We start from the raw sequence: 21,294 nt of genomic DNA on the forward strand, positions 1-21,294 counted from the left end.
AGCGATCTGCTCTTGCGGAAAGCGGAGCGCCCCCTTCGTGATGACCGGCATGGTAAACGGGCAGGTTCACCTTAAGGAGTGCCTACAGAAGCGCTTACTACCACTATTGAAGCAGCACGAGGGCCCGACCATCTTCTGGCCGGATCTCGCTTCATGCCACTATTCAAAGGACGTGTTGGAGTGGTACGAAGCCAACGGGGTCACCTTCGTGCCAAAGGAAATGAACCCGCCTAACGCGCCGGAGCTTCGCCCAATAGAGAAATATTGGGCGATTATGAAGCAGGCCCTCCGGAAGAACCCAAAAGTTGTCAAATCGGAGGCGGACTTCAAGAGAAAATGTTTTTCTGTTCAAAAAAAAAACTACAACCTGACGTTGTACAGAACCTTATGGACGGGGTAAAGAGGAAGGTGCGAGCATACGAGCTTGTGCTCGAAGTATGAATAAAAAGAAAATGCCAAAAGTTGCTCAATAGTTTTTATTTTACTGTCTAAAATTTTCAAAAGAATCGGTCTACTGGGCGAATTTCTACAGCGTTTTTTCCGTGATGCAATTTGATGTGACACACCCTTTACTCCCCATATATTCTCGAAAACGTAATTTTGCGTCAAGACGTCTCGATCTTTCTTTCAGATATATATTTTTTTGAATATACCGAAAAACTTTGAAAGCAAATGAAATTTCACGACAATTACCTCTATTCTGCATTCCGCCAGATTAGCATTTCGTTCATGTTACAATTTCGCATTCCCTATTTCGAACGTTTTTCCTATTTAATGTTCGATTTAATGACCTGACGAACTTCGTTCCGCCCAAAATTGAGTCTTTCGAACATTCACGTTTTCTTAATAAGCGAATGTTTGTGGGTTCAATCGCAGAGCTCTTCATTGATTTATCTCCTAATTGGCCCATTACAATTGCCTTTTACTAGAAATTTTCTAGTACTTCTTCTAAAACTCATATCTTCAGACAAAATTTTCGCTCAAGATTATTGATTCACTTGCAAATAACATGTTTCTCCGTTACATGGAATACATGTTTGATACAGAAAAGTAAGTTTTCGTTCATAATTTTTAATTTCAAAGCGCTCTTTTCCACCTGAGAATCCATTGCCATTTTCGCTTCACCCCATCGGAAACCGAAGCCTAATTTCACAATCACAAAATCCAATTTAACTACAATGATGTCATCAAAGAACATATAATTAGTTTCATTCGAACTTTCCCTCAAGGTTTTTAAAAAAAAAATTCTACGGGCAGAGACGAATACAACAAAATAAAGCCGACTCAAATCGGACCATTCCATACTCGAGTTTTTGCGCTTACCAACACATTTGGCGTTTTATTTTCATTTATATAGATAGCACTAACCAATAATGCAGAGGTTGGCATAAGAATGTAGGTCATCATGCTACATATGAATTTCTAAAACAGGTGATTCTTATTTGAACAGATTCGAAGGCTAAATGAATAAAATGGGTTAGATGGGAAAAATATTATTAACATCCAGCCGTAACTGTTACTGGGCTTTTTTTGGAAATCTGTATATTCTGTATAAAACCCAAAAATTCTGTAATCTGTATCTACAGATTCTTGGTCTGAAAAAATCGAAAAAATCTGTAGAAATACTGATTATTCTGTAGATATGGTAACCGTGTTGCGTACGCGGGTATAAATTTCGTTCCTAGGGGAGTAGAACTGTGGATTGAAGTCAGTTGAATGAAGAGGCAGATTTGTATTCATTAGTCGAGTCAGTTAAAATAATCACTGACTGGAATAGTTCACCAGTCATCCTCGCTAGTCAATTCGTTTTCCAGTCAAGTCATTTCTTGTTGTGGGCGACTGCCGAAGAACCAGTTCTAGTCGAAGCGAAGCTACTGCGAGTAGAGTTGGTCTTGATTTTTCACCTTCGAAGATTTCGGGCCCTGACCGTTAGGTCGAGATTGGATAATGACTGCTTGTCAATTCGGGCCAGAAAAAGGCAATGAAGCCTATGTCAGTCCAAAAAAGATGACAACAAGTTCCTAGTTCGTTGTTCTAGATGCGTCTTCCGAGGGACTTTACTATTGGAACGAAGTATACAATTTTTGTTCTGGGATAAATCCGAAAACGGCTTTGTATTACGTTCCATTATCCATAGCGACATGATCGTATTTCGACAACAAATTCTCGTAAAGATTTCAAGAAAGGGCGAGCCGAATACTTCAGTCTCATATTCACTGAATGAAATAGTTACACTGGTCAAACGGAAAAATTTTGAGCGGTTCATTGAACCGCTTCGTTGGCAACCGTTAGATAAAACCTCGTGCGTAACTCATTCCGACTGTGACTAAATCTATTAACACAGACACCCATCTGTATAGCGTAAAAAATTTTACAAATTCAAAATTAATAACCCGTTACTAATTCGCTACCCGCCACAAACGCGTTCCACATATCAAACCACGCGGCGTGCATCTCGGACCGGACCTCGGCACTTTCCCCTTCGTGGGATCGACCGTTGCTCGTGTATTCAGTGTCTCCGGCTACTGCACAGATCCTGGCTTACGCACGCAGCATGCATTTCGAGTCCCAGGAACCAGCCAACAGTGAACGACAAATGTAATCATGATTCATCGTGATGATATGTTTGCACAAACTTTCAGTTTCAATTAGCATACAAATTTTGTGTTTGTCAGTTTACACGGCCCGTCGCTACCGGCCACACGGTAAACGGTGGGGTTGGCACCAAACTGGATCTATTGATTATTGTAAACGATCGATAAATTACACTGAGAGGCCGTGTGTATGCATGCGTCTGTGCCAATGCGCAAATGCATGAGCATTGATCGGAATACGGAAAAAAATCCACGCTGACGTATGGGCGTAGACGGGGAAATTTATGACCTTGTACGGTAGGTGTATTGGTTACATTGTTACGAAAATGGGACCAATTTCGAACGGTCCAATCGCTGTGACGAATAATTTGTTGTGTTTATGTGAAGAATAATTACGAGGTTTGATCATAGATCAACAATAGCTTCTAAAATCCACGGGTTGTTTAAGATCGATTGGTACAGTTTTTCTTATACACATGTTACCAGATGTTTCTATCGAAAAAATGATGGTTCAAACTTTGTAGGTTCATCGGTTTAGATTGCCTTTGTATAACGCGTTGGCAGCAGTGTTATACATTCATTCTTTTGAAGAAATTCAATTTTTTTTTGTGTGAAATTTGTGAAATTTTTTTCACCATTATACAAATAGGCTCCGCGAACGATTGTTCCATGAGTGAGTGAGAGAAATATGAGCCACTAACAGGATGCTGGTGTTCCAATGCTCGAATGGTAAAAATGGACCCGGTGTTCATTTCGGAAGGAGTTGTAGTGAATATGAGGTAAATATATGGTCATTCTGAATAAGTGTGCCCTACCGTGGGATACAAAGCGGAGCTGAATGTGTTAGTTCAACAAGGACCACACTCAAATGTGACTACAGGGTCATCTGCCGTTCTAGGTGAAAAATATGTGGTCGCCATCCAGCTCTGATTCTAATTCACTGGATTTTTCAGTGCGACGCGACAGGAAGGCCAAGTCCTGTACCAGACGCCAATCAAGCACAACGAGTCTCAGACAAACATTGACCCGCACTTGATACCGAGGACCCAGACTATATTATTAAAACCTGTCGCGCGTTTCAAAAGCTTACCGAGGTCGTAATTGCGACAAATGGTAACTTAATCGTTGATCAACCGTAGTTTTAGATGCCTACAAGCACATTCCGTTTCAATAAATAGAAAGTAATCATGTCGAAAAAAAATTTCACATGTATTATACATACAAATCAAAAATAATCCCTTCAAAATTCTCTCCATGGAATGCATTTTAATACTAGGGATAAGGACCAAAACTACCAATGTTCTCGAAAATCTGAGAACCACTATATCGGTTGGGCATGGAATGGCTGAGCTATAATTATTAACTAAGTTTTCAAAATAGCTACGCAAATAACTGTCAGCTTTACAAGTTTCAGCTACAACTTTAGTGGTGACGTCCCTTAACCAGCTCCGCTATTTAGGTAGCGGTCCTTCCAATTCCTGCTACCAGAAAGAAAGGAAGTGGTCCTTTCAGAACTCAGCTACTACACCCAAAGTTTATTTTTAACACATGTTCTGGCATCCCGATTTATTACATTAAATGAGTTGAATGATAACATAAAATGTTCTACTCCCCAATACATGTATATCATTTGTATAATATACTAGCTGACCCGGCAAACGTTGTTCTGCCATATAATGTATCTCTAGAGAATATTTTGGTTGGTAAGAATAACGAATATATTTCAAGAGAGTTCGAATGTTATCGTTCAGATCTGTAAAATTGATCAAAATGATGATTTCCACAGCGAAACATATATATGCGTACCTCTTATTTTCGAATTTTCCCTTTTTATTTTAAATATCCTTCTTATATATAAAGATATGCATGGTCAATTTTCTCAAATTTTTCCAATCATCTCAAATATTTTCCAAAGTACTACATCATTCTAATTTGGGTAAAGATAAACTCACAAAATACATGGACGACGTAGATCTGATCAGCCGTTCTCCCCTGATGATGAGTTATACGTACGTGGGGAAACTCTCTTTTATATATAAAGATTTGCATAGCCATTTTTTTCGATTTTTTTTTTAATCATCTAAAATATTTTCCAAAGTACTCTATCAATCTAATTTAGGTGAAGACAAACTCACAAAATATATGGACGACGTAGATCTGATCAGCCGTTCTCCCGTGATGATGAGTTATACGTACGTGGGAAAAACTCTCTTTTATATATAAAGGTATGCTAGAGCCAATATGAGCGAGCGAAACAGGAGACACATTTAAATGAAAGCATATGAAAGATTTTCGTACAGTTTGTCAAATACTCGGCCCAGACAGAGAAAGATATATTATCGTTCATATTCTTCTTTATCGTCTTAGAAAACACCTTCCAACTTCATTTTATGATGAGGTGTAATACGAGGGTCACTATTTATATTTCGGGAATAGGAACAAAAACAAATAGTTAAGCTGCGAATATATTTTTATTGTTTTTCAAAGTACTCGCCACGATGATCGATACACTTTTGCATGCGCTTAAACCAATTTTCAAAGCATTTATTCCAATCGACACGAGCCTTTTTTTTTTGAGCGATTGTCAAATTATGTGGGATCCAACGTGAACATAATTTTCGCACAACTAAGTGTTCATGTAAAATCGCATATATGCTGGTGGAACTAATGCTTAGGGATGCCTCAATCTCACAATAGGTTACATGACGATCTTGCTTAATCATTTCGTGCACAGCATCGATGTTTTCTGGCACTAAAGTCGATTTTGGACGACCTTCACGAAACTCGTCGGACAGCGAACTACGACCACGATTGAATTCACTATACCAGCGATACACAGTGGGTTTTGATGGAGCTTCATCGCCAAAAGTCAAATTAAGTTGATTGACGCACTCTTGTTGTGATAATCCACGTCGAAAGTCGTAAAAGATCATCGCACGAAAATGTTCACGATTCAGTTCCATTTTTTTGCCGAGACCAAACTTTCAACTAAATATAAAATAAACAAATAGCGTCCGTATGACAAAATGTTCTGAGTACGTATATCGTCAAAAATATCAAACTTTACGATGGAACCGTCAGATGAACTCACATGACATCAGTGTTGCCAATTCCCGAAATATAAATAGTGACCCTCGTATTATCACGCTCTTTTATAATAGCGCTGGCAGCTATATGGATAGCGTGGTCGTGTAAAGTAACTTTGCATTCCAGCCCGCCTTGATTCGATCCCCATTGGCGTCGTATGGACTTTTTTTTGGCACAATCCCAAATGAAAAGAGAAAAGAAAACTAAAAGAGATGTCTGCTCGCATACATACGAACCATTTTTAAGCTTTCAAAATAGCTCATTATTTGCGCATTTGACTCTCATGCACAGGAAATGGCATCTTTTCTGCCAAAGATGAAATCTTGCGTAACTTTTGAAAAGGTCCTATGTAACAAATGTAAACAAATCGAGTTAATGGATGCACGCTATTAGTTTTCAATCATTGAATGCATTACAAAAACAATCGTTCACGTATCTATCTTCTTCATCTTTTAATCGCCGATGTAAAAAATATCCAATGTACAGATTCGGATTTTAAGCACTCGGCTGTTACTTCAGACGCCTCTTTCCTCCGACGCTCGAAACGTCCGAAGTAACAAAGCAATCAAAACAACACGAAGTCGTACTTCGGTCGTTTTGAGTTTTTGTTTCTTTCAGGTGTTGTTATCTATGTCAGTGCAATTCAACGAGTGAAGACAATAATAATCTGTCTTTAGAATGAAATGCTGATGTTTCGATTGTTCTTCAGTAGTTAGTTTCAAATTCTTATCGTGAAACGTAATATGTCCAATGTGCAAACAGGGGCAGTCAAAACGTCCAATGTAACATTTTTCGCTCCGAGGCTTCAAATTTAAGCTCAAATCACGGAACAACTATTACGATTGGTTTTTCAGAGTTATTATTGACTGCTAGTGGTAAAAGTAGTGATAAAGATCGATACCTTTTAAGACAATTCGCAGAATAATGTTCGGGTCTTCAACTTCATTTTTCTCGAGTTGACGAAAATGTTACATTGGACCTTTTCAAAAGTTACGCGAGAAATGTTTTCTGCCAACGCTAGTTTGGGTGTACAAGGGTGGTGGCCTTCACGTACCTAGCTACTACTATGATGGCGGTTGCCCTTCTCGAGTTTACCTACTACAAGTCGTTGAAAGTCCGGACTCCAACACAAATTTTTCAATTCGTTCATATTCAAAGAAAAAAAAATCCATATTCTTGCTATTCAAACAGTCGATAAGATGTCTTTAGCAAAATAAAATAGGTTGGTAGAGTAAAAAATTGGCTGACTCATTTTTGTCGTGTTTTCTAATAGCGCATTCAATAAATTAAACACCTCTTATTTTGAAAATGTGCTTGCTTACGGAATGTTGTCTCTATTTTGTTTAATTTTTATATTTTCCATTTAGCTGTAAGTAAGGCGTCGAAGCTAGAGAAACAGTGTACCCAAATTTTTGTCAAAATTTGGTCATGGGCAACATTCAAATTATTCCCAGTAGACCAGGAACAGAAGGAAATCGGAACCAGGATATCAAACAACCGGAGGAAGAGTACCCAACGTTTTCAAACGTAATTCGTTTAGAGCAACGACTGACAACATAACGGGTGTCCAATAAAAAATGAGAATTCCTTCAGTGTTATAGTAAAAAAAAATTTTCAAGCAATTCACCTTTTTCTATGAAAAACATAACGGTTGTTCTTCAGAAAAAAAGTGCTCTCACAAGAGCGCTGGACGGCACTGACATCCATCTTCCGGATGCTCGTGGTCAACTGCTTGGTGTTCGTTGTCCGCCAATTATTCTTGTATACCAGAGCACTGAGGGAGCCGAAAAAATCTTCGATCGGACGGCACTGGGGCAAGTTGGTTGCGTTCCATTTCTTGGTTACATACGGTATCTGTTTTTCCTCGATGTACGCCAACGTCTTCTTGGGGTATTCCCCATCAGAATGATGCTCCTCATCAGAATGATGCTCCTCTAAGAACGGAACCAGAATCTTCTTCAGGCACTCCTGCTGGTACACCTTCTGGTTGATGGCAAATCCGCTCGGCTTGTTAAACCAGGGCTTTGAAATCTATTTGTCGGAGATTGCAATATACAGCATAACTTTCTTCTAAAACCTATGTTGTATTTGTACTTCACTCCGGGGGTGTAGACGCCTTATCGCTGGTATAGTACCGATCATTGCCGGGAATGTCGGACTTTGACAGCGGAAAATAACTCTCGTCGGCCAGCACGAACGTCATCCCGCATGCAAGTTCATACAAGAAACGGTTTTTAGGGCTTTCATTTGATATTTCAAAAAAGAAAAAATTACAAATTTTGAACAATGAAGAAACTCAATTAAAATGCAATTACTACACACAATCACAGTCAGTGGCGTAGTAAGGGTAGACAGCGCTAGTAGGGATTGTGATATTTGGTGAAACCAACTTCACTTTTTTTGAAATATCATTACCAGCTTCGCTTATACTCTGGGCAAATCTTTGCCTAGCGTGCTTTAGCTGAAGCAAAATGATCAACAATTGCATCTAAATCAAGGTTTTAGCGATTCTTTGTTTCTTCTCTGATAAAGCACTGGAAATATTCGGTTGTATATTTTCGACATGTTTTTCATATTTTCGTTCAAATGTACTTGCAAACAGGCTGCCAAATAGTAATCTATCAAAGGAGAGCGATGTTTAGTTTCTATTGTATTCATATTAGAAAATATTGTTTTCGAGAATAATATATCCAAAAAAGCTATCAACAACACTTTTCCTCGCAAAGGAAATGCCAATAAGGACAGTAAATATATTTTTGAAATTGAAATACTTTTGATTTTAAAAATATATCGCTATTAAAATTGAAGATTTCATTTTCAATTAATGCTTTTTAATTTAATTAATATTTCTTCTATGTTGATTCCATCATTGTATGGAAATGACAGGAATTATACGAGGTGGAAATGACATGAATTATACGAGGTGTGTATTGCGAATTTTGTGTTTTTTAAAAAATGATTTATTTATTCATGAATATCTATTTTGCCCCTTCAAAGTGATCCCCATGAGATATTATACACTTGTACCAACGTTTTTTCCAATCTTCGAAGCACTTCGAAAGATCTTTTTTTATCTTGTTCAGCTCCTCCTTCAATGCTGTCTTTATCTCGTCAATCGTAGCGTAGCGTCATCCTTTCATGGACTTCTTCACTTTCGGGAACAAGAAAAAGTCACAGGGGGCCAGATCTGGGGAATACGGTGACTGTGACCTCATTAGTGTGTTTCTTTTGGCCAAAAAGTCGCGCGCAAGCACCGTTATCGTGAGCACCGTGAGCAGGGGCGTTATCGTGGTGCAAAAGCCAATTTTCGTTCTTCCACAAATCCGGGCGTTTCTGGGATTGCTTCTCGCAAATTGCGCATAACTTGCAGGTAATATTCCTTATTTACCGTACTACCCTGTGGCACGAACTCATGATGTACCACGCCCCTGCAATCGAAGAAAACTGTAAACAAACCTTTCACATTCGACCGAACTTGGCGCGCTTTTTTCGGTCTTGGTTCGTGCGGCAGGTTCCATTGAGATGATTGAGCTTTGGTTTCCACATCATAATCATAAACCCACGATTCGTAACCAGTTATGATCATCTGGAGCAAATTTGGGTCGTCGCGGACAAAGTTCAACAGCTCATTAGCAATGTTCATGCGATGCTGTTTTGGTCGAAATTGAGCAATTTTGGGACGAATTTCTCGGTGACTTCCAAATCATCGATAAACATCGAATGGCACGAGCCAATCGATATGTCTAGGGCTTCTCTAACGGTGATTCGACGATAGGCCAATACCATTTTCTTCACTTCATCAATTTTTTCGTCTGTTGTTGAAGTGCCCGGACGTCCGGCACGCTCTTCGTCGTTTGCATCTTCTCGGCCTTCTGAGAATATTTTGCTCTACCGATAAACTTTGCTTCGGTCCAAGGTAGCTTCTCCGTATGCCACAGTCAACATTCGGAATGCATCCGAGCACTTAATTTAGTTTTTCACACAAAATTTGATACAGGTTCTTTAATCTATTTTTTTTTTTTTTTTTGAATAGGTAAAAATCTGAGACAAGCCAAAACACGTTCAAGCAAAGCAGCTGTCAACAATTAACTGCACATTCAAAATGGCCGAACTTGTCGGCATAAGTGAGAAACATGAGTACCAACATAACGCCATTAAATAATCGAAATTCGAATATACGTAACCCACGGAAATTCAAAATTCACGATACTTTTTGATATGGAATTTTTAAACGCATTTTTCTAAAAACCTTGTTTTTTCAGCTGGTGGTTCGATGTCTCAGGATTTATTCAACCGATTTGGCTGATTTTTTTGTCAGCATGTAAAAATGAATTATCTAAAGCGTTACATAGCCATTTCTTAATGATTTTTTAGAATTGTTATGAGCTTTTAAACACCGATTTTTAATGAAAAATAATTCATTTTGACAAAAATGGCCGTCATCTTGGCATCCTTATGTGACGTTTTAGGTATTGTCCCAAAGTTTCAAAATATTTATTGGAATTGGTTCTGCGACACCCCGTTGCTTTAGAACCGATACTATCAGCAAGGTACCCATTTTCAGACAGTTTTTAACATCCAGCTGTCAACAGCGTAATTATCATAATTCGTGCAGAAAAAAAAGAAAAATACATCTTCAAATATACATTAAACAATAACCAAAATACCCGAATATCTCACTTTATTCCTAACATCCGAAAAAAAAATCAAAATTTATTATTTTTCTACCTTCCCAACAGGGGCTCGCCCTTAAGCAATAACTGTAAAACAATGAATAGCATTTAAGGGCGCCCATGCGGACATGCGTAGCGAAAAATTAAAAGAGTATTGGTGTATTGTGATGTGATATTGTTTCAATTTTGCAATAATAAAAGAGATGTTATTGGTTCCATGTACGAACAGAAGCAACTACTCATGATGGATGTTTTTACTGGATTGAAAGATGTAATATAATACGGGGAAAAAATTGCAATTGAAAATTCTTGGATTTTGGCGCCCAAAGGGTCAACGCCCCCTGCAAATGCCTGGTTTGCCGCCCACACACAACGCTACTGATCACAGTACTATGTCACGTCCGTGCCCTTAGGCCAAGACCCATAAACTTTTTAAGGCCTATTTGAAGTCCTCCACTCATTAAGTACATCAACTTGATTTTCAAAATATAAATTTTTGTTAGTGTCCATCTTTCCCTCTACGGGTCCGTCTTTCCCTACTTATTTTTTCAAAGATGCCGGACACATTCATTTTGCAAAATTTCTGATTCAAAAACAAAGTGTATTATAAAAACTGACTTAGACTATCAATTTATGGTGAGATAGCTAAATATTTTTTGTGAAATTCTGAAAAAAACAACTTTCACTTATGATGTTCGTATTTACCATCTTTCCCCTATTTGTTTGGGTTTTTTAAATAAAATAAAAATAAATAAATAAAAATCAAATTTCACAATCAAAAAGAAATCATAACATCTTCACGCGTCTCGATTTAACAGCAGTAAATTTTCTGAACATAAAATCAATATCAATAGACATTAGTACATTCACTTCCAATTGACTACAAAGACAATTAATTTACCACATTGAGCCTCGTGTTGGTCCGTGGGGGTTAACACTGAATTTTTCGACTGACTCACGCCTGTTTCATTGGTTGGACAGCTGGAAAATTATTTTTTAGACAAATCTTCTATCGTTGCATCGGTCCTATCTATCGGACTTATGTAAGTCAGGCAGAAAATTCGTTGTCGGATCCCTAGCTCGGTCGGAACTCAACATGTCATCGTTGACTACAGATACTTTTTAAGCATTTTAATACCACTTCAACTCTTACACCTTGTTTGTAGAATATAAATCCATATAACAAACGGCTCTTTTCAGTCACCATTTAGAATATTAGATTAGTAAAATCTACGAATTTTTGAACAATTAAACAAAATAAATTCATCACCATTTTTCGTACAATCCCAGTTCTATGTTAAGCTTTTGTTCGTGTCCTTAGGCACAGATCCTTATACTTTTTCACTGAATAATATCATCAATCACTGGCGCGTTGACGTTCATTCAAAAACTTGAAGGATTTCTTTTTTTAAACTTATCGTCATTGAAATCAACCGCATTCACCCGACATAGTCCTATGTGACTACTGTCTATTCCATAATCTGAAGGGAAAAATGGAAGACAGACGTAGAACGAAGGAAGAACAACATCACATTACATGCAAATAGTGATGACACACACACGGAATCTCTAAATTTACTGCAGGACATTCTGAAAAATTAGTTCCAGATGTCTTTTGAGTCTCTGGACAAAGTGTAAATTAATATTGACGAGTAACATGAATTCAACAACCATTGACATGACCGATCAGGCAACGCTGTAACGAACAGTAAATGTATCACTTATTCTCATTGAAAGGTTGATAAGCGATTACGAGCACCGGAATCTGTGAATGGGCAATTACATGGCGCGTATTCTCAAGAAACCTTGCGCGACCCGGTCGCAAGGCGCATAATTTAGCGCACACTGCACCGTTCGGCCAGTGCAGCATACCGTTTGCAGCACCAGATTATCAATTCAATGGTGCATACTGTTCTGAATCGCTAATCACAAACTGCCATCGGGACAGTAGCCGCGGTGACAAATGTACTATTAATTCAGATAAAAAATAGAGCAGCTATGATTAGCATCAAATAGCGACAGCTCGACAAGAAAATTGCATCGGTGTTTTTTTTCTGTTGCGTCTCGCTCTTTATTATCCACTAATGGACAGCCTGTTGGAATAAATTTCCACACGCAAACAATCGATGCAAGGTTCGGTGCAGTATCGGTTTGACTAATTGGGGTGGTCTCAGAACTGAAATAAAGAGTTTTAATATTTCGATGATTGGATGTTGCAATTTTCTCTGTCGTAAATACACACAAACAGAATAAGAGGAATATCTCATGGGAGACGAAAACAGACAAATGGATCATCCAAACATAATGTTGAAGAACCGCGATCTCAAACTGGTGCGAAAAAAAATACCTCATCAATCAACAGAGTTGTACTCGGCAAGCTGCTTGACACAAACATATGCTTAACCTACATAGCTTTTTACAATCTCTCCTACCAAAAAAGCTACATCATGCCATCGGAACCTGTTCTTAACCAACTTGTTGAGTTGATTGCTCTGGAGTCGCCGGTCGGGCCAGATATTTTCCTAATTTTTTGTTGTTTTTTCCTCTGTACGGGATGCCGGCATCCGACACATTTTCAAGTTTCAACAGGGAACAAAATACTGATCTATAAAATGAACATAAGTCAGTGGATGTGTTCGGCTGCATCAGATCAGACATGTTTTGGATACCATTGCTGTTGGCGGTAACGTTTCAGGTATGGAATGAGTTACTCCATCATATTATCGACTAAAATGTTAGCATTATTTCAGACCGCACCTACCTATGCTAATTTTGGATTATCAACATCGTTCAAAGGCGTCAATTTGCTCATTTCCAACGCAAAAAGTGTGAACGATGCTTTGAACTCAATGACACAGAATATTCGCAGCCTAAATGTACCAGGACAAACGGACAATCTACAATCGGTGGCCGATTTAATTACCCAGCTTACACAAAACGTAACAACACTTGGCCAGTATCTGACCGGAAATGTGACCAAAGCATCAGCGGATGAAAACACTCCGATCACGGAATTGTTTTCAATGTTGCACATGTCACTGACCGAGATGAGTGAATTTCTCGCATCGGACGCACAAATGATAACAACCAGATTGAACAACACTCTTGGAAGTACCAGCATCACTGATATCACACAAGCTTTACACTCGTTTCATGACATCGTGCTGAATATTACCAACATAACGACAAATATTGAGATAGAGATCGGTAAAAGCTCTGAAGATTCTAGTGAACCCATTATTTCGAATCTCACAACGTCGCTCACCGAAGCGATTGCGCAAATGAGGAACCAAGCAGTAACACTCTCAAACGTAGTGGCTTCAATCACCCGCAACGTTGATTCGATGAACTCTTACGTTACATTATTTTATAGCATAACAAATTCCGCTGAGCAAAAACTAAATTCATCTCAGTACGTGAAAAGTCAAATACCGGCTGAAAAAGATAATGCAATAAAAAGATACACCGCGTATCTCGGTGCAATCACATCCGACATCAGCGCTGGCGTTGAAAAGCTAGACGCATTGGCACGAAACCGGGACCTACAACCATTGATCAATCGCCATTCCGAAGAGTACACCCGAATCTTTTACGATCTATATCGCAGAAACACATCGGACATGATGAACATCAGCAGCACTTACGACACCATCGGATCAATCTCGGAGGAGCTGGCACTACAATCCTACTCCAACTTCTCCAACCAAATGCAGCGTATCGTTCTCAACCTGACCGATGTATACCTAGCTCAGGAGACAATCGTCGAGTCCTGCTACAAAAAATACTCCAACGAACTGCTGAATCCCGTCAATAATGTGCAAAGCGTGATTGGTAGTTGTCTCTACAAGGAACGGGGTCGACTCGGTCGAATCAGTGGGGCGACCGAGCAGATACTGCAGCTGGTACAGCAAAATAGTCAAGATTTTGCTGCCAACATCGCTAGCTGTGCAGCCCAAACCAACTATGCCAACACCGGTGATGTTTTCAACCAGACGAAAGCTTGTCTTGCTACGGTATGTATTTGGAAATTTAAAAATAACTGTAATTTTCCCAATATGTTTTAATATTCACGTTGCCAAATAGAATCTGGACCAGATGGCTGAGTTCCAGCAAACGATAAACTCGGAACTGGACGAAATGTTGAGGGTATACGCGGTGGAGATCGCTGCCAGCCGGTTCCGTCTGAGCAATTGTCTGGCGAGCCGTTCGAACGAGGCACAGGCAGCAGCTCGAAAACTGGAAGCGCTGCTGGATTCCTGTGTAGCTGATGCCATCAATGAATCCAAACCTGAGAGCGACAGAATATCGGACGGTTTATTTGAACCTGATCTGGAGGAAAGTGGATACGAACTGGTTGATATGTTGATAAGGTAGAAATAAATGAATGTATGGATCTTTTTTTATACTTGAAACTATATTACAATGCATAAAGTGAGATGAACTTATCATGATTTGATCATGATTTTGAACTCGTTCTGATTTCTGATATCGGCACTGGTTCAAGTCGATACAAATATGTGAATTTCAATTCGAGACCAATTCACATTCACTAAATTCAAATGTAATGCTTCACGTATTACAACTCTTAATACTTTTTTTAAACGGTACTGAAAATTGCTCTAAAAATTCGGACACAAAAATTTTTGTAAACATCACTGGTTTTTATACATTTAGTAAGACCTTCGTTTCAGACTTACTTCTGACCATAGCCCATTGCTCGAACTTTTTTCCGAGCCAAATTCAATTTTCGCTAGAATTTCACTAGAAATTCTACTCTTCTTATTAAGTTTTTCCTTCATTATCGACCAGTATTATTCAGTCGGCCTTAGCACCGAGGTATTGGCCAGATTCCACTACTTGGAATTTGTAGTTGTACCACTGTTTGGTCAAATTTCAATAGCTTGCCAGTTTGGGCTAGAGAAGACAATCAATCTCATGCTTCTCTAGAAAAGGCAGCAAACTTTTCTGAAGACACTCCTTGGTTGCAGTCCCTGATTCATTGTTCCAAAAGTTACGGTAGTGCTTTTCTGCCACTTCCGGTATTTCATCTGGTCGGACATTCTCCGAATCACCTCAGGACATCGCATACCATGAATAGGATAATTACATTCTTATACTAGCTGACCCGGCAAACGTTGGTCTGCCATGAAAATTATTTCTAGTGAATATGTTTGTCGTTAAATAAAAAATAACTGATGTATTGTAAGTGTGTTTAAATGAATTAACGATCTACGCATACATGAAACGTTCATAACTCTTGAGTTCATACTTATGTTTGACACACCGAGGAATAGAGCGCCAAGTCGATGACCACCGACAAAAATTTAAAAAAAACACAAACCATTCCTTGTATTCCATTCCCGATGTATTTCATTTACGAATCTGACATGTTTGTTTTCTTGAACGTTAAATGTAAAGTGAAAAAGGGAATATATTTTTGTCGTGAAGTAGACAAATTAAATAAAGAAAACCAATATAAATTTCGTTATTGCAAATGTGTTGTTCTTCATCGAACCACATAATTTAACATTAATATAGGCATTATAATTTTGCTCAGCTGAGGCGAATATGGCACTGCCGAACGACTTTCCATTTCAATATCAGCGTTGTTAATTTTTATGAATGATTGTCCGTCACTATCAGTATTTATTCGTTGATACATTGGACATCTACCCAGCAGCAGCTTAAGAGGCAGACCCGAAATCAAATCTAAGTTGTTGAAATTTGAATGAAAATTTTTATTCGATGTTGTTTGAAAACTTAGAAGACATAGTTCTGACTCCAACTTAACTATTTTTTTTTATGAATCTACTCGCATTTCAGCCAAAGTTTTATCCAGAATAAATATAATAATCAGAGACAATTTTCATTCAAGATATTTCAATTAAATTTTTTGTTTTGAAGCGCGTTTATTTCACTCGAAAATTCATAACAATATTCGCTTCACTAAAATAGAACACGAAGCTCAATGACGTCTATATCGCATTACGTTTCAAGGTCGAATGACATTTGCACAACCCGTCGTAGTCGAACAGATGACAGAATTCGATTTTGCAATCGATTCGGGAAATTTGACTCGATCGGATTTCAGAATACGGCAGAATATTGGCGAGTCGTCAAAATACGGTCTGAGAAAATCCCGCTATCGATTTCCTCGCGTATTTTGTCGACTATCCGAATTAAAAATGTGCATATGAGGTAATTCTTGCTTTTGTCATCCAACCGAATACATCCAGCAAAACGTAGAACCGAATACATGTAACGTTGTAATGAAGCACATTCTACTTTTCGTTTTTGACGTAGGATTACGTCTTTCGGGAACATATTGGGGTACAAATTGGAAATCGACATTGCAAATACATGAAAGTAAAGTATTAGGTGCTGTTAGTCCAATTGGAATTCGCGTTGGGTTGAATAAACACTCAGAAAGTAAAAATTATGTGCACCCGTGGCCGAGTGGTGAGCGTCTCACATTATCATGCCGGGTGTTCGGGTTTGATTCCCGTTCTGGCCGGAGGATTTTTCGTCAAAGAAATTTCCTTCGACTTGCACTGCGGTCACGCGTATTCTAGAGCTTGTTCTTCAGAATACATTCAAGGCGTGTTATTTGGCTTAAGAAAACTCAACTAAGTATTAATAAATGACGCTAATTAATTCATAGGTTGAGACGGCAAAAGTTCCACAGGGAACGTTAACGCCATTCAAGAGAAGAGAAAGAAAGTAAAAATTATAAAAGAAAATTACCTTTCGCATTTCAAATATGTTTTCTCTATATTGAAGTAACATGTTTTTAATGATGAGAAAAATTGATAATTGTGTTCGGTATTGGTAATTACCTCATATTACATTGGTGATTTTTTTTCTTTATTTCATCCTTACATACCATAGGAGGCATCTCGTCTAAGTTCACAAAGGGCGGTTTTCATCATATCTTGTTCCACTTCGGTATTATTTATCTGATACGCACCATCCAACGACTGTTTACCATCCTTATGTCATCATCACTCGGTAAACACTGGTGGAGCGAACAAACAATATCCAACAACCAAACAAAACGACCCTTTTCGGGGCTACCAAATCATTATCAAAGAGTTTAACGATGTAACTCTTCAAACATATCCAAAATCAACAGATAGCCTAACGGAATCCTACGTCAACTATGCGGTCGTGTCTCGGACACAACCTCTGTGACTTTTGACGTGGGACTACGTCTAACCGGAGTATATGGGGGGTAAAACAAAAACCTAAACACAGCACATGCTGGAAAAAATGAAAGATTCCGAATGCTTATAACTTGAACATTTCTTTCTGGATCGGAAAGATGTTTGCATCAATTGATAAGCAATATTTCTACGCATCTATCGCATTTGATAAAATGTTATTTTTCATTAGATAAACAATTGAATAACTGTAAAATGTAAAGCGTTATCTAAACGCCCTAACTCCCTCTTTTTGATTGGCCCGATTTACGGTTTCCCCAACACAGCATCAAAACCAAGCAACCTCGGGGAAATCGGCATTGCAAATACATGGAAGTAGGGGGACTTTTGTTCTCACTGAAAAATGTTACCTAACACTGACTTCAAAACCATGCAGCGTTGGAGAAATCGGCATTGCAAACACATGAAGGTGAGGGGAGCATTTGTTCCCACCGAAATGTGTTCCCTAACAGAGATTTCAAAACCAAGGTGCCTGGAGCATTGCAAATTCATGCAAATCGGGGGTATTTTTGTTCCGACTGAAATATGTTTCCCTAACACAGACTTCAAATCCATATAGCGTGGGGAAATTGGCATTGCAAATTCATGCAAGTTGGGGGCATTTTTGTTCCCACTGGAATGTGTTTCCCCAACACAGACTTCAAAATCAAGGTTTCTGGGGAAATGGACATTGCAAATGAATGCAAACTGCGAGTACTTTCGTACTTGTCTTTGTGTAGACTAGAATATGTTTCCCTAACACGATCTTCTAAACTGGAACCTGGAAAAGTCGTGCAGACGCTAGATGCGAATGAACTTTGAAGTTTCAAGCTTCGCTTCGAGAAGCTCGTACACTAGAGAGATGCAAACTTCAGAAGGAAACGCAAAATAATATAATCGTTCGATAATCCTTCCGTTCACAAATTTTGTCCTAGGCATCATACCAAACGTAAAAGGACTGTCATTAAATTTACTTGTGACGAAGAACATAATATATCACAATGCATGAATGCATGACCTTACATGCTATTTGTTCAATCTTTTTACTCACTAAGCAAATATATTGAATTCAATTGAATTCGGGAATTGTTTCATTCAAACAAGAATTTAATCAATACAAACAAATAATTGCTAAGCTAAGGTCCCACGTCAACCTTGCGGTTATATCATAGATATAACCCACCCATCTTTTTATTTTTGGTTTGACCACACTGGCCTGGCAATAGCAAAGGCTGCGTCGGCGTAGCTCATGATAACGTCTCGCAAATGAAATTATTTTTCCTCACGACGCTTCTGATTGTCAAGAATCGCAGTCGTTTGCTTTCTAGCTCTCTATCTCCCGGAACATCTTCAGAACGCGGAACACGGTGAAATGGTGGATTCCAAGTCTATTGCCGATCCATCTGTGCGACTGACCGGGATCATCGATCACCGCGCCCAAGATTTTCTGGCGTAGCTCTTCTTGTTTCGAATGCGTCTCGGAAACAACTTCACAGATCTCGATAAAATTTTGCACACATAACACTCTAAACTAGTACTACCCAAAATTTCATTAATTTTTACCCACGCGATAAAAAGTTACTTCCAAAACAAAGTGTCGCATTTTTTACGAGTCCAATCTCTACTAACACTTACGGCTCAGTCGTTTCCTGATAGATTTACGAGAGTTTTGCATAATGATTTTGGGAACTCCATAACTATTCATTACAGTGAAAATGAATAAAATAATTTATTTTATTACAGACTTCAAAACCAAAGAACCTGGAGAAACCGGCGGACGGATCGTCCGATTTAAGCCGTCTGTTTTATTGTGTTCATCTTCACCCTAGGATAGTTCATGTGACGAGAAACATTGGAAAATCTTTTCATAGCCACCAAATCAGTATCAAAGAGTTTAATAACTTAAGTTTTCCAACATATCTAAATTCAACCCGCAACAGATAGCCTAACAAAATTGTACGTCAACCATGCGATAGTGTCTCGGACACTACCCTCCTGTGACTTTTTTTTTAGTTAAGGGTATTATTAATTATTAAGGATCAAACATTCGAAAGCCAGGAGAACTTAAGGTTGTACCTACTCAACCAAATTTTTGAGATATAATGTCTTTTTCGAACATGTTAGAATCGAGTCGTTCGACCGAAAGTTATATATAGGCGTAAACAAGAAGAAGATGATAGTTGAGCATCATGTTTCCATTCGATTTTGGCAGCCTTTACTTTGAATACCTGGAAAGAAACGGACAAAAGAATATCAATCAATGAATATGTCATACATATTCTATGTACATACGGGATTATCTTGTTTTGTTCGGAAAGTAAAAGAAAAAAGACAAATGATTCAGATTCAAGTTCGGACTCAACCCTATAGACATCAATAGAAAACACAAAATCCGGAGACGATTCGCGATCTTTTCGTCTAATTAGGATAAATCGCGATACGTAACCCCGACAGAAGCAACAAACTTTGCAAAAAATACTTCAAGCTGTTAAGCCATCACTTTTGATGTCAAATCAGCAAACCTGAATTTAATTTAATCCCAACTTGGATCACATTCAAAGTTATCTTCAAGAATGTAGAGTTAAATTTTTAAAATGGATAATCACTACGAACTAACAAAGAACTTAACCATTGATATAAAATTGTTGCTATCAAATATGTAACGCTGGGAACATCGACTTTGCGTTAAATTTCGGTCTCATCGATTACTATTGTATCAAATTGTAAGCTTTGCGGCGTATGACGCAAACTGCGTCATTCATTCCATCAATTTACAGCATTTCCTTGGTCGGGTTCGCGTTGGAGGATAACAATTCAAATACTCGTTGAAGTATACGTCGGATGTCTTTGTTGTTTCTTGGCCATTGTGGCGAGTTCGATTCGTTTCTTCGACTGATTGCTGTCGAGTATTACGTATCGTTTCTCCCCAGGGGGGATCGCTTTGTTCAAAATTAATCACTGAACGTTGTTGTACAAAAAAAAAAAACATTATTTCTGTTATTGTCATCGATTCGGTATAACATGAGTAAGCTTTTATGTTTGTCTGTTCAATGTATCTTCATGTTGATCCGAGTTTTATTTAATAATATCCGCGAACACCCGTGAAGCACAATTCAGAAGTATCGATGATGATGTCGATACCATTGAATGAATGATTTATATGAAATGGCACAGGTTTTGACAACGCATCTCATGATGACCGCTTTCAAAGAAAACTCATCACGGTTGTGGAAAAAAACATTATGGATCGAAACAACGAACGTGTGGCAGACGATGCTATCAATGCTAACTTTCGATTGGGTAACACATTTCCCAACTCTCTTACGAAACGGCGAAACAATTCACAACCTTTCGCGAGGAAGACCATCACATCGGACTGACATCCGACGGGCAGCGACATTTCGAACCACGCTCCATTAGTACCCAGACTTCGCTGCAGCGCCTCGCTAAGTGCATTTTATTTGCAATTCGCGCCTGTCGAACGCCACCTCGGCCGTATCGAAAGCCACATACACACACAACATTCAGAACAGAAAAGCGTTGATCGAGAAAAAAATAAAACCTGACCGCGACAGACCTGACAGATACCTTTAACATACAATCGCAACCCAATCACAAACAACCTGCGCATAATGCCATCGGATTTCGTAAGATCGAGGCCGGACCTGTGCTGCTTCGATTCATGCACTCATGACCACCTTAAGATCCAGTGTCGGATGGTGTTTTCGGAATAGGCTATTT

General features: G+C 38.6%; 2 protein-coding genes across 6 annotated transcripts in view; one reads left to right on the forward strand and one right to left on the reverse strand.

Moving 5' to 3' along the window:
• The window catches only part of LOC129780367 (serine-rich adhesin for platelets), a 239,832-nt gene that overhangs the window by 116,032 nt on the left and 102,506 nt on the right, over nt 1–21,294 (reverse strand). The window lies entirely within an intron of this gene.
• LOC129780369 (uncharacterized) lies at nt 12,912–15,345 on the forward strand. The gene is made up of 3 exons (XM_055788557.1): nt 12,912–13,049; nt 13,105–14,367; nt 14,438–15,345. The coding sequence occupies exons 1-3, from the start codon at nt 13,011–13,013 to the stop codon at nt 14,726–14,728; spliced, it is 1,593 nt and encodes a 530-aa protein (XP_055644532.1). The 5' UTR covers nt 12,912–13,010; the 3' UTR covers nt 14,729–15,345.

The sequence above is a fragment of the Toxorhynchites rutilus genome, chromosome 3 (genome assembly GCF_029784135.1).
Source record: "Toxorhynchites rutilus septentrionalis strain SRP chromosome 3, ASM2978413v1, whole genome shotgun sequence".
In the NCBI taxonomy this organism is placed as follows: domain Eukaryota; kingdom Metazoa; phylum Arthropoda; class Insecta; order Diptera; family Culicidae; genus Toxorhynchites; species Toxorhynchites rutilus.

Bases quoted from the DNA above. Each gene is read 5' to 3' on its own strand.
- LOC129780369 (XM_055788557.1), top strand. From the start codon at position 13,011: ATGTTTTGGATACCATTGCTGTTGGCGGTAACGTTTCAG. The intron at 13,050-13,104 runs GTATGGAATGAG...GCATTATTTCAG, and splicing joins TGTTGGCGGTAACGTTTCAG to ACCGCACCTACCTATGCTAA. The intron at 14,368-14,437 runs GTATGTATTTGG...GTTGCCAAATAG, and splicing joins CGAAAGCTTGTCTTGCTACG to AATCTGGACCAGATGGCTGA.